Genomic DNA, 13651 nt, shown 5'->3' on the forward strand with positions numbered 1-13651 from the left:
ACTTATGGGGTTAACATTGCTAACATTTCTGTGGGGAACGTATCAATTAGAGCGTGTTGCTGCTACCCGGACGAGAGAGAGTGGGACACATGAAGATAAAGAGTGAACCTTTAACTGGTAACCATTAAAAGGATCCCTGGATAATAAACCAATCTACAAGCTCAAGCTTGTAGATCGGCTATTTTTGGCAAAGAGGTTTGGTGTAGAGGGGGGGAAAAGAGCAGACCAAGTACAAGTTTACTAAGGGTTTAAGTGGTGACAGGGGCAGCTACCCAACTCACTTTTTCTTAGATGTTAGTATAAGTATTTTACGTATACAAATGTGTCGTTTGTGATAGGGAGCAATGATAATACAATTTGTTCATAAGCTTGTGGATTCAGAGCTTTCTGCTTTCTTTCAGTTACATGTGCCGCTTCAAGTCAAATCATATTTGTATTCTCCTGGTCAAATCCAGGCTAAATCCCCTCCCCCTGACTGCCTGTTAATGGCCCTATCTGTGTGTGACCCTGTGTGGGGGTCACACACAGATAGCAACATTGAAACAATGGGTATTCAAATTATCACTTCAAAGCCATGCCAGACTAGTCTGGGGTTGGAGGGGTGGTTTAGTTTATTTCTTTCTTTAAAGGTTAGTTTTCATTTTTTATTCTAATATGGATTAGTCAGAAAAGTTAAAAAAAAAGAAAAGCCGATCTACAAGCTCTTTTTCAGATAGATTGTTTTAGTTACCTTTGAAAATACACAATCCTGTTTCTGGTAGTTATATTTTGTGTAAAGCCTTGTTTTTTGGCTTAGGCAGCAGTGGGGACACATTTCTTCCTTTTAGAAAGACAGTCAGAGAGTTTTTTTTTAAACATAATGAAAACAAGAAGTACAGTTGGAGGGGGCACAGCATTGTGTTAAACAGAGCTGTGTGTGTGTGTGTGTGTGTGTGTGTGTGTGAGAGAGAGAGAGCTCGGGTGTTCATATAGAAAGTCGAATGTTTACATCAGCACAGGTTATGTTGATAAAGGCTGGTGGTGTTTGCTTTCATGCAGTATTACACACTTTACTTAAGACAGGCAAGGCCTTTGTATTTAGTTTTCATTTAGTATTTTATTGTTATTTATTTTTTGTTTATTCGCTCAGGCATTTCTAAGGACAGCTAAAGGTCCTGCTTGCTTTGGGTCTGAAAGGCCCCCTCTTTTTGTCCACTAAATTCAAATTTAAACTGACAATGGACTCAAGGAGCAAAGCAGAGAGGAGGATGATTGCCTTGTGAATGGATTTCTGCTTTCATAACTAAGTAAATATTTAAATTCTGTACTGATCTCTTTAATAGGTAGATTGTGCATTACTCTGTAAAACAACTTTATTTTCATGCTGTTTTATGCTGCTCAGTTTTCAGTTTAGTACTTTTAGTTTTGGTACTTTAAGTATATTTTGATGCCAATAACTTTTGTACTTTTACTCAAATAACATTTTGAACAAGGGCCTTTTACTTGTAACAGAGTATTTCTACATCGCAGTATTGATACCTTTACTTAAGTAAAGGTATCTTTTTTAAAGGTATCAACTTTTTCCACCGATCTGATCAGATTATTTTATTTACTCCCATACGCGCCCCCTACAGATATGGTCAATGGTAATTTATATTGACCAGATCTGTAGAGGGCGCAGTGGAGTAAATACAATATTTTCCGTCTTGTGGACATTTTATTTTCTGCCAAAAAAGTGTATTATACAGAGTAGGTGGGGTGTTGGAGAGGCGTAAAGCCCTTTGAATTGAATTGAATTGAGAGGCTTCCCACCTCCGAGAATAGACTTTCAACAACACAAAACAGCCTTTGTTTCGGTGAATAATTGGGTGGTTTTGTTTCTTTTCACTACAGTAGGAGCCCTCGCAGGGCAGTGGAATTCTTTGTCTATGAACAGAACCGAGCGCCTGGCAGAGCGTTAGAGAGAACTCACTACGCACGCGCTGGACCAGGGCTAGGTGGCTACATGTCACGCATGCGTAGAACAACTTCTGTTCTAGTTCTATCACAGCCGTTTGGTTTGCTTGGTTGCCAAGTCTTTTTTTTAATTATAAGCGACTTTGGGCTTGTTTCCAAAGTGTAGTTGCATATTTGGGCTCGTTTCCTAATTTTTTTTAAAACCAGTGGTTCTTAAACATCTTCATGTCAAAATTATGTATTTGTCCACAAACCACTCTTCTGAAAATATTTTGTGCCAGGGACCCCCGTACAAGATTTGTGTTTCAAAAATGTTCCAAAATGACACCCTTTTTTGGGGGGGGGGAAATATCTGCAAGCTGATCTGCAAGCTCACAACAAGCTTGTAGATTGGCTATTTTCAAATAGCCGTAGTAGCCTAGTCACTTCCTTTGGGCTTAGTTTTCATAGAACTCGTTGCTTATTTCTATCGCAGAATCTGGCAACACTGGTTAACGACATGTTTCCATGGAGACACAGCTCCGTTCCTCTATCAGCAATAACACTTCCGGTTTTTGAGCTAGCAACAATAAGGTTTCCGGTTGCCTTCAAAATAAGATCATACATTTTTTAATGTTTTTTTAAAAGACACAAATCTATTCTGCGTTTACGTTAGAAGTGCTGACACCCACAGCCGTCCAGTCCAGCGTTAGGCTATGCACTCCATTGAACAGCATTTATCCATTTAGATATAAATAAAAAGTTATTAAAATGTTATTTGTTACACAGAAACATCATTTGTGTCGTATAGCTTCGTTTACGTGCTTAATGTATAGTTCTAATGTGCAAATGAATCGTTTTTCAAATGTTTTCAATGGCTTATGTTTACTCTAGAGCAGTGGTTCTCAACCAGTGGTCCGGGGACCACCAGTGGTCCTTGGGGGGATAGCTTTGGCTATTCAAAAATAGCAGATCTACAAGTTCATAGCGCGCCACCGAGTGCCGCGCAATGAACTTGTAGATCTGCTATTTTTGAAAAATCTTGAAAATGTGTGCAAATCTTAATATATTTACAATACATTACATAAAATGTTAACTGAAATCTTTGCTTCTGGGGGTCCCTGGCACAAAATATTTTCAGATGGGGGTCCACGGCCAAATGTATATCAATTTAGGGGTCCTTGGCATGAAAAAGGTTGAGAACCACTGCTCCAGAGCAGTGGTTCTCAACCTTTTTCATGTCAAGGACCCCCAAATTGACACTTATTAGCCCACGGACCCCCATTTGAAAAGATATGCCCAGGACCCCCCATAAGAGAAGATTTTTACGGCTCTATAGCAGTGATTCTCAACCATTTTAATTTCAAGGACCCCCATTTTGACATGCATTAGGCTACGGGACCCCCGTTTAATGGCATTTCTATCTCTGGGACCCCAATTTGTGTCGTAAAAACTATGTTCATTTAACTCTGAGAGTGTACAAATGGAACCGTTAGGGACCATTTGGTTCCATTTGTACACTGAGTTACAGACCCATAAGGGTCCATTTGGTTCCGAACTATCCATCATTTAGCTGGGGACCCCCTGGAACTCCCTCAAGGACCCCTGGGGGTCCCCGGACCCCACTTTGAGAACCAAGGCTCTAGAGGGCACTCTTATTCTGAAGTCTTATAGTTGTTGTTAAGCTATTGCTGCTCACGGAACACAGCTCGGAGAAGCTGCGAGGTGGAGCTTTGTTACAGATTTGAAGGAGGATTGACTTTATTGGGCTTTAAACCCCCAATGACACCGTTGTCGTCTAAACGGACGGCACAGATCTGATCTTTTATTTTTGCCGTTTTCCCTAGAGACCGTTGTTGTTGTTGTTGTCTGAACGGGGCCTTTAAGATGGCGCAGCAGGGAGGTGGAGTGGACCAGGAACAGTTGTGTTGTTCTATCTGTCTGGATCTACTGAAGGATCCAGTGACTGTTCCCTGTGGACACAGCTACTGCAGGAGGTGTATCGAGGGTTACTGGAGCCAGGATGATCAGAGAGGGAGGTTCAGCTGTCCACAGTGCAGACACACCTTCATCACAAGACCTGTTCTGAAGAAGAACACCATGTTGGCTGATGTGGTGGAGAGCCTGAAGAAGACAGGTGAGACCTTTTTTAAGTTCTCTTGTAAATACAGCTCACTGTCTGTCTGATATACATTTACTAAACCAATAAAGAGATGAAACATCTTATTGCAAAAATATCGTGCAAGCATCGGAAATGATGAATTATAGCTTCCAGATAAACAGTGAGTACAGAAATGTGGGGGTGGGGGGGACCCCCTCACAAAACCCTCACAAACTACACACCAATATATAACATTGCATTGTCAACATTGGAAAAAACATTATACACTTTCTCTGAAAAGGGTTTACAACAAAGCTTAGTGTTTGTTATTAACTGTTCCACATAAGTAACAGACTCTGTCTGACTGCATTATAATGATCACAAACAGAGTCAACGGTAACAAAATAAACATTACAATGTTTGGACTGTGAGAATCAAGGAACGATGGGTACACTTTCATTCATTTAAGCGCTAATAGTAATGATAATAGGTCCTACAGAAATTGATTTGATGACTGAAGCAATGTAAGACCCAATAATAACCATTCATTACTTAAAAGTTAATATCTCTGTATGATTGCATGCACCGATCACACAACCCAAGGGGGGGGGGGTCTGGCGGTCCTCCCCCAGAAACCTTTTAACATAGATGTAATTTCATGTGTTCTGGTGAATTATGGGAGTTTCTCCTGGATTCTCCCAAATCCAGGAGATTGTCAGGAGGGCAGATAGACAGTAACACAAACAATAGTATCAAGCATCGGAAACATGCTTTTAGGCTACCAGATATGAGGGTACATACAGGCACATACAAATGAAATACATTTTTATCAGATTGATAAATACATAATTATGTATCAATCTATCAACAGGACTCCAAGCTGTTCCTCCTGATCACTGCTACGCTGGACCTGGAGATGTGGCCTGTGATGTCTGCACTGGGAGGAGACTGAAAGCTGTGAAGACTTGTCTTCAGTGTCTGGTCTCTTACTGTGACACTCACCTCCAGCCTCACTATCAGTCTCCTGCCTTTAAGAAACACAAGCTGGTCAAAGCCTCCAGCGAGCTTCAGGAGAACATCTGCTCTCGTCACGACGAGTTGAAGAAGCTTTTCTGTCGTACCGATCAGCAGTGTATCTGCTCTCTGTGCTCCGTGGAAGAACACAAAGGTCACGATACGACCTCGGCTGCAGCAGAACGTACTGAGAGACAGAAAGAGCTCGATACGAGTCAGCAGAACATCCAGCAGAGAATCCAGGAGAGGGAGAAAGACGTGAAGGTGCTTCACCAGGAGGTGGAGTCCATCAACCACTGTGCTGACAGAGCAGTGGAGGACAGTGACACCATCTTTACTGAGCTCTTCTCTTCCATGGAGAGAAGACGATCTGAGGTGAGGGAGCTGATCAGAGAGCAGCAGGAACGTGAAGTGAGTCGTGCTGAAGAACTGAGGAGGCGTGTGGAGCAGGAGGTCACTGACCTGAGGAGGAGACATGCTGAGCTGGAGCAGCTCTCACTCACAGAGGATCACATCCATTTTCTACAGCGTTACACCTCCTCCCTCTCAACGATCAGTGAATCTACACACCCAGTCAGCAGCAATGTCCGTCCTCTGAGACACTTTGAAGATGTGACTGTGGCCGTGTCCAAGATGAGAGACAAACTAGAGGACATTCTTACAGAGGAAGGGACAAACGTCTCAGAGACAGTGAACAGAGTGAAGAAATCAAAAAAGAAGAAGAAAAAAACAATTCACAGGGTCCAGGCAGGTCTGTCAGCACCACCAGAACCCAAGACCAGGGATGAGTTCTTACAATATTCACGTCCAATCACACTGGATCCAAACACAGCAAATCAAAAGCTGTCTCTGTCTAAAGGGAACAGAAAAGTAACATATGTGAACAAACCACAATCATATCCTGATCACCCAGAGAGATTCACTGCTGTAATTCAACAGGTTCTGAGTAGAGAGGGTCTGACTGGACGCTGTTACTGGGAGGTAGAGTGGAGTGGAGTTGTTCATATAGCAGTCTCATATAAAGATATGAGCAGAAAAGGGTCTGGTTATGACAGTACATTTGGATGCAATGATAAATCGTGGTCTTTACTCAGAAACAAATTGTTTCACAGAAACGAATGGACTCAGATGAGTGAGTATGATGTGTCCTCCAGAGTAGGAGTGTACCTGGACCACAGTGCAGGTACTCTGTCCTTCTACAGTGTGTCTGACACCATGACTCTCATCCACACAGTCCACACCACGTTCACACACAGCCTCCATGCTGGATTTCTGTTTATTCTACCAGGAAGCGCTGCTGAGTTGTGTGAGTAGATCACTCATGTCATGAGTCCAGAATAGTTTCTTTATTATTGTATTGTTTTTCTCTCGGCCTGAATTTTTTTTTGTTAAGGGGAAATAAAAAAAGTTGTTCCTAGACGTTGTCACCTGCTTTATTTTATTTGTCTGATGGGAAGATTTTGTATGATTTGTTAACCGCTTCGAACTTGATAACCCTATTTTGTCATAATAGGAGAAATCTGATTTTAAAATAATAATACAAATATTTCAATAAAAAAAAAAAAATATTGTTTAACAGATTTTCAACACTTCAAAAAGCTTCACATTTCTTTTTAAGTTCACAACACTTCACGATACCTTGTGAGCTTGTAGATCAGCCATTTTTGCTCTGCGTCGTATAATAAGAGCTTAAAGTGGATGATTTATTTTAATATGTTCTCTTGTATTCATACACCACCTTAGTACCATTTGTTTTGTTATGATGTAATCATTACTTTATGGATTTGATTTGATATTCCATGTGAAATATTGATTTTATTTTTCAACTTATTCACAGAACAAACATTACACATGAAATGTTACAGACCTGTTGGAATTAATAATGATATTATAATTCATTTATAAATCATAAAGTAACCAACATGATAATAATGTAGAATAAATGTTAGTGTATGAGTGTGTATATTATTCTATAGAACTGGGCACCTGCAACGTGAGGAGTTGTGCTTGTAGATCGGCTATTTTCACAATATGTGCCTGTTTCTTAGCTAATAATTCACAATTTGGCATTTATAGAAATTTTTTAAGTATAGTTTGATTACTTTTGATGCAGTAATGGTATTTTTATTTAATTATATTAAGGTCTTAAAATTCCTCCAATTGTCACTTCATAAATGTGCAGATACCCTGTATACACTTATAAGAAGTATAACCAATTAAATAATCTTGTGAATAAAGTGACATTAAAGATGAACAAAGCAAACATTCTATTCTAACAGTCTGTGTAGAAAGGTTGACACAGTAACTTTTAATCTAGTTAAATGAATGAAACCACTTAAAGATAATAGATAAGGTTTTATTTGATCATCTACATATAGATGCACAAGCAAATAGATATAGATATAGTTTTTTGTATAGGACCAGTGATGAAGCAGGACTGGTGGAGACAGCTTAGCAGCCAGTGGATTCTACATACATTCTAAAGGAGTTAGGTCGCCCTCTGGTGGTGTTTTTTGTTCAAAGCACCTGTGAGAAAACGTATGTCTGCTGTTGTTGTTTTTCTGCTGACGTCACCAGTTGTATCAGCCCCTCATTTCATTGACACATTAGAAACCTTTGTGTCTTGAGGATGTTGCTGAGAGAGAGAGAGAGAGACAGACAGACAGACAGACAGACAGAGAGAGCTCTTATTTAACGTCTGAATGAAGACATGTTTACTTTAAATGTGTTTTGAAAGGATTATGTTCACTTTATAGACTGTAGGAAGCTATACATTTATCATATAAACTGTATTTATCATATAAACTGTATTTATCATATAAACTTTATAGATAAAGTCAGGGGACCCTTAGCTGAGAGACAGATGAAGCAGGGACTCCTTAGCTGAACTAACTGTGTGTGAGCTGAGAGACAGATGAAGCAGGGACCCCATAGCTGAGAGACAGATGAAGCAGGGACCCCATAGCTGAGAGAGAGATGAAGCAGGGGCCCCTTAGCTGAGAGAGAGATGAAGCAGGGACCCCTTAGCTGAGAGACAGATGAAGCAGGGACCCCATAGCTGAGAGAGAGATGAAGCAGGGGCCCCTTAGCTGAGAGACAGATGAAGCAGGGACCCCTTAGCTGAGAGAGATATGAAGCAGGGACCCCTTAGCTGAGAGACAGATGAAGCAGGGACCCCATAGCTGAGAGAGAGATGAAGCAGGGGCCCCTTAGCTGAGAGACAGATGAAGCAGGGACCCCTTAGCTGAGAGAGAGATGAAGCAGGGACCCCTTAGCTGAGAGACAGATGAAGCAGGGACCCCATAGCTGAGAGAGAGATGAAGCAGGGGCCCCTTAGCTGAGAGACAGATGAAGCAGGGACCCCTTAGCTGAGAGAGAGATGAAGCAGAGACCCCTTAGCTGAGAGAGAGATGAAGCAGGGACCCCTTAGCTGAGAGAGAGATGAAGCAGGGACCCCTTAACTGAGAGAGAGATGAAGCAGGGACCCCTTATCTGAGAGAGAGATGAAGCAGGGACCCCTTAGCTGAGAGAGAGATGAAGCAGGGACCCCTTAACTGAGAGAGAGATGAAGCAGGGAGCCCTTAGCTGAGAGAGAGAGAGAGAGAGAGAGAGAGAGAGAGAGAGAGAGAGAGAGAGAGAGAGAGAGAGAGAAAGAGGTGAAGCAGGGACCCCTTAACTGAGAGAGATATGAAGCAGGGACCCCTTAGCTGAGAGAGAGATGACGGCCCCCAGTGTAGCAACACTAAGGACCCCCTATAGGCCCTGGACCTCCTGTGAGCTGTGCTGCTGTTCCTCTACTCTGTCTTTCTTTCTTTCTTTCTTTCTTTCTTTCTTTCTTTGCTGGTGTTGTGAGCTCTGCTCTCTCTCATCTTTTCTTTCAAACTGACTGTGGATCACAGCTACGGTGTGGGTTTATCGAGGGGCGGAGCTTATTGTGTGTGCTGCCATTGGCCCATTCCTATTATGGGACTGTGTGTGTGTGTGTGTGTGTGTGTGTGTGTGTGTGTGTGTGTGTGTGTGTGTGTGTGTGTGTGTGTGTGTGTGTTTTCTTTCTCTCTTTTCTCCGGTTGTGTTACAGTTCCATTAGAAGTATTTATATAATAATATGGTTGTATTATAGTTCTATTAGACATATTTAGAGAAAGACAAACAGTGAAAGTGTCAGTGTGTTCTGTCTTTTATTTGAGAGATACAACACAAGAAGAAAACTGCTGACTCAAGTGTCAACAGAGTGGAAGCATTTTCTAGCAGTGAATCACTGTGAATCACCACAAAAAAAAAACACACACACACACACACACACACACACACACACACACACACAGCCAGGACGAACTTCCCATGTCATGTGATTTCTTTGAAAATGCAACAAAACTAAACTCGTCTGATAGTCAGACAGACAGACAGACAGACAGACAGACAGACAGACTAAAATGGCGCAGCAGGGAGTTGTGGATCAGGAAAAGTTGTGTTGTTCTATCTGTCTGGATCTGCTGAAGGATCCAGTGACTGTTCCCTGTGGACACAGCTACTGCAGGAGGTGTATCGAGGGATTCTGGAACCAGGATGATCAGAGAGGGAGGTTCAGCTGTCCACAGTGCAGACACACCTTCATCCCAAGACCTGATCTGAAGACAAACACCATGTTGGCTGATGTGGTGGAGAGCTTGAAGAAGACAGGACTGCAAGATGTTCCTCCTGATCACTGCTACACTGGACCTGGAGATGTGGCCTGTGATGTCTGCACTGGGAGGAGACTGAAAGCTGTGAAGACTTGTCTTCAGTGTCTGGTCTCTTACTGTGACACTCACCTCCAGCCTCACTATCAGTCTCCTGCCTTTAAGAGACACAAGCTGGTCAAAGCCTCCAGCGAGCTTCAGGAGAACATCTGCTCTCGTCACGACGAGATGAGGAAGCCTTTCTGTCGTACCGATCAGCAGTGTGTCTGTTATCTCTGCTCTGTGGACGAACACAAAGGTCACGATACGATCTCAGCTGCAGCAGAACGTACTGAGAGACAGAAAGAGCTCGATACGAGTCAGCAGAACCTCCAGCAGAAACTCCAGGAAAGAGAGAAAGACGTGAAGGTGCTTCACCAGGAGGTGGAGTCCATCAACCACTGTGCTGACAGAGCAGTGGAGGACAGTGACACCATCTTTACTGAGTTCATCCCTTCCATGGAGAGAAGACGATCTGAGGTGAGGGAGCTGATCAGAGACCAGCAGGAACGTGAAGTGAGTCGTGCTGAAGAACTGAGGAGGTGTGTGGACCGGACAGTACTGTCAATACCACCAGAAACCAAGACCAGAGCTGAGTTCTTACAATATTCATGTCCAATCACACTGGATCCAAACACAGCTCATCAAGACCTGTCTCTGTCTAAAGGGAACAGAAAAGTAACAATGATGAACAAACCACAATCATATCCTGATCACCCAGAGAGATTCACTGAATATCCTCAGGTTCTGGATAGAGAGGGTCTGACTGGACACTGTTACTGGGAGGTAGAGTGGAGTGGAGGAGTTGTTTTTATAGCAGTCTCATATAGAGATATCAGCAGAACAGGGTCCGGTGATGAATGTGGATTTGGATTCAATGATAAATCGTGGTCTTTACGGTGTACCAACAAAGGTTATAGTTTCAGACACAGAGGCGTTGAAACTAACATCCCAGGCTGTGTGTCCTCCAGAGTAGGAGTGTACCTGGACCACAGTGCAGGTACTCTGTCCTTCTACCGTGTGTCTGACACCATGACTCTCCTCCACACAGTCCACACCACGTTCACAGACAACCTCCATGTTGGATTTAATCTTTATCCTCTATCATCTGGAACCACTGCTGAGTTGTGTGACCTAAAGTAGATCTGACTCTTTTTTTTCCTTCTCTCATGTCCTCCTGAGTCCAGAATCATTTCTTTATTATTGTACTGTTTTTTTCTCAGCCTGCAAAATTTCAACTTGTTGTTAGGGGGGAAAAAAAGAAAAGATGATTTGATCTTAAAAAACATGTAGAGTTGTTCCTAAACTTTGAATCATGTTTATTTTGTTTATCTAATGGGAAGATTTTGTATGATTTATTAACCTCTTCCAACCTGACATCCCTATTTTGGTCATTATAGGAGCAATCAAAATTTTTCCATTTTTTGTTTTAAAAAATAGTGAAAATAGCCAATCTACACAACACATCGCGATGCTTGTAGATCAGCTATTTATTTATGGATCGTATGATATGATATGAAGTATATAGGGTCTTAAAGTGGTTAATAATCTATTTTAATATTTTGTTCTCTTGTATTCTACACTTTCTCTGTACCATTTATCTTTTTACGATGTAATCATTACTTTATGGATTTATGGATCACAGATGAAAGACAGACCTGTTGGAAATAATAATTATATTATAATTAATGTATAATTCATATAAAGTAACCAACATGATAATAATACTAGAATAGCCTATCTAAGCTATGCTTTTTGTCTGTTTTTATGGTCCCATCTGCCTCAATAAAACTACATCTGTTGTTGTCTATGGTCGTTAGAGGTGTGTGTTTGTGTGTGGTTTTTAATTTTGTGTTGTCTATGGTAGTTAGAGGTGTGTGTTTGTGTGTGGTTTTTCATTTTGTGTTGTCTATGCTAGAGGTATGTGTTTGTGTGTGTGTTTTTAATGACAGTGTCACAGGCTGTGTGTCTATTGCTTTATGTGTGTCTCATGTTTATGGTGACTGACTCATGCAAAGCATTGTTGTAACTCTGTGTTGAAAGGTTCCTCATCAGTGAAAGCATGTTGTTGTAACTCTTTGTTGAAAGGTTCCTCATCAGTGAAAGTTCCACCTGAAACAGTGATCTGATTTCATTGCAATGCTTTTATAATAGCTAATTAATTCAAATATGCAAATTATCTAATTAAATATGCACAATACAAAAATGTATGAAGCCGAAATGGATACATTTAAAAAGAAATGACCTTACATGATGAACGGAGGTTTGATGGAGAGCTGATTATCAAACTGTTGGAGGTTTTTACATAGGCTACACCACTGTTTCCCAAACACTGGGAGGGGACCCTACACATTTTTATGGGTCATCGAGAGTAAATATCCCTTTATTTTCTTGTTTCCTAAATGATGTTTTTAATTATTATTTCAAAACATTTTTCATGAATTAGGAACAAATTCAATGATTTAAAAAAAATAATGTCATGAATGAATAAAAAAAGAGGAAAAGATATTCCATAAATTAGAAAACAAGCAGATCTACAAGAGCTTGTAGATCTGCTATTTTCTTGGGTCCTGGGGAGAGATATATCATTTAGGGTCTCGAGCTAAAACGTTTGGGAAACACTGGGCTATACACAATACAATATTTATTTATAAAAAGGCACTTTTTTGTATTGCCTTAATACCTTACACACACACACACGCACGCACGCGCACGCGCACACACACACACACACACACACACACACACACACACACACACACACACACACACACACACACACACACACACACACACACACAAACTTGTTGTGATCAGCTGTGATCAGTGTTGATGATTGAAAACTGATTGTGATCAATTGTCTGCCGGATGAAGATCCGGTCTGCAAACGGAAACGGAAACGATGCGTTCATGTATGTACATTGGTTTCAACATACCGGATCCAGTAGGCGGGGCTCCAGACCGGATGTGAATACGGGTTTAAATAGGACGCAGGCGCATAACGGCAGGTTGGTTCAGTTTGTAACGTGGCCACGCTGCATCAGGTATTTTACTAATGTTTGATTCATATGAACATATGACACGTTTTTATGCACCGATAATTAGCACTATTATTATTTAAGCATTTGGGGTTTTAAGGCTGTTTGTGTATTATGACACCAAATGGACAAAACATTTGGAATATTCTTGTTTTACAACCGAAGATGAAACGCATCAAACAAACATTTTTCCAAATAATCACGACTAATCCTAACCACACTCACTGATGTGAGGGGTTTGTAGATCTAACCCGCCATAGACTCTGTGCATTTGTAACCTAAGAAAACTTTAGTCTCGGACCAAGACGGTCAGGGACTTGTTTGATTGATGCTGATTTCTTTGTATTTATTTTCTTAACGCCCTTACTGCTCCATAAATGTACACACTAACACATTAAGTATTTAAACCCGAAGCCACGGTTGTTACCCGACCATACGGGTCGTTTGTGTTCCGTAATATTACGTAAAAGTTTAATAAATGATCGTTTTAATTCCGTCTGTGTCCGAACGCCGTTCTACTTCTTCGTTTACATGGAGTGCAATACCTGCGCTCGCCTGCTGCTGCAACAGCAGATATTGAGTTGTTTTGCATTTGTGTTCGTGCGTCTCCATTTATGTATAAATTCTTACTATGAAGTGATTATCTTGAAGCCACTTATGTTATCCGTCCATACGGGTTGTTAGTGCTTAGTTAATAATGCGTGTTATTTAATAAATGCATGTTTTAATTCCGTCTGTGAATGAACATCATTGTATTTCCTGGTTGACAATGGGGTGTAATACCGGCGTTCACCTGCTGCAACAGCGCCAGTTACACCCACTGAAGAATATACTGTGTGATATTCAGACAGACCAGATTGAAACAT

The 13651-nt window shown here is 41.2% G+C and overlaps 2 protein-coding genes across 2 annotated transcripts; both read left to right on the top strand.

Moving 5' to 3' along the window:
• The first annotated feature begins 1251 nt into the window (after positions 1–1251).
• Positions 1252–6354, top strand: LOC308099111 (E3 ubiquitin/ISG15 ligase TRIM25-like). Its single transcript, XM_080447706.1, has 3 exons — positions 1252–1286; positions 3762–4051; positions 4887–6354. The coding sequence occupies exons 2-3, from the start codon at positions 3802–3804 to the stop codon at positions 6341–6343; spliced, it is 1707 nt and encodes a 568-aa protein (XP_080303832.1). The 5' UTR covers positions 1252–1286; positions 3762–3801; the 3' UTR covers positions 6344–6354.
• Positions 6355–9462: 3108 nt separating this feature from the next.
• LOC308099348 (E3 ubiquitin/ISG15 ligase TRIM25-like) lies at positions 9463–10890 on the top strand (the record flags this gene model as incomplete). Its single annotated transcript, XM_080448092.1, has 1 exon — positions 9463–10890. The coding sequence occupies one exon, from the start codon at positions 9463–9465 to the stop codon at positions 10888–10890; it is 1428 nt and encodes a 475-aa protein (XP_080304218.1).
• Between the last annotated feature and the right edge of the window lie 2761 nt (positions 10891–13651).

This window comes from Gymnoscopelus braueri, assembly GCF_963280865.1.
Source record: "Gymnoscopelus braueri genome assembly, chromosome: 13".
NCBI classification, from domain to species: Eukaryota; Metazoa; Chordata; class Actinopteri; order Myctophiformes; family Myctophidae; genus Gymnoscopelus; species Gymnoscopelus braueri.

What these genes read in the sequence shown, in the direction of transcription:
- LOC308099111 (XM_080447706.1), top strand. Translation starts at nt 3,802, where the DNA reads ATGGCGCAGCAGGGAGGTGGAGTGGACCAGGAACAGTTGTGTTGTTCT. An exon ending in GGAGAGCCTGAAGAAGACAG is followed by an intron (nt 4,052 to 4,886) that starts GTGAGACCTTTT and finishes ATCTATCAACAG; the next exon opens with GACTCCAAGCTGTTCCTCCT.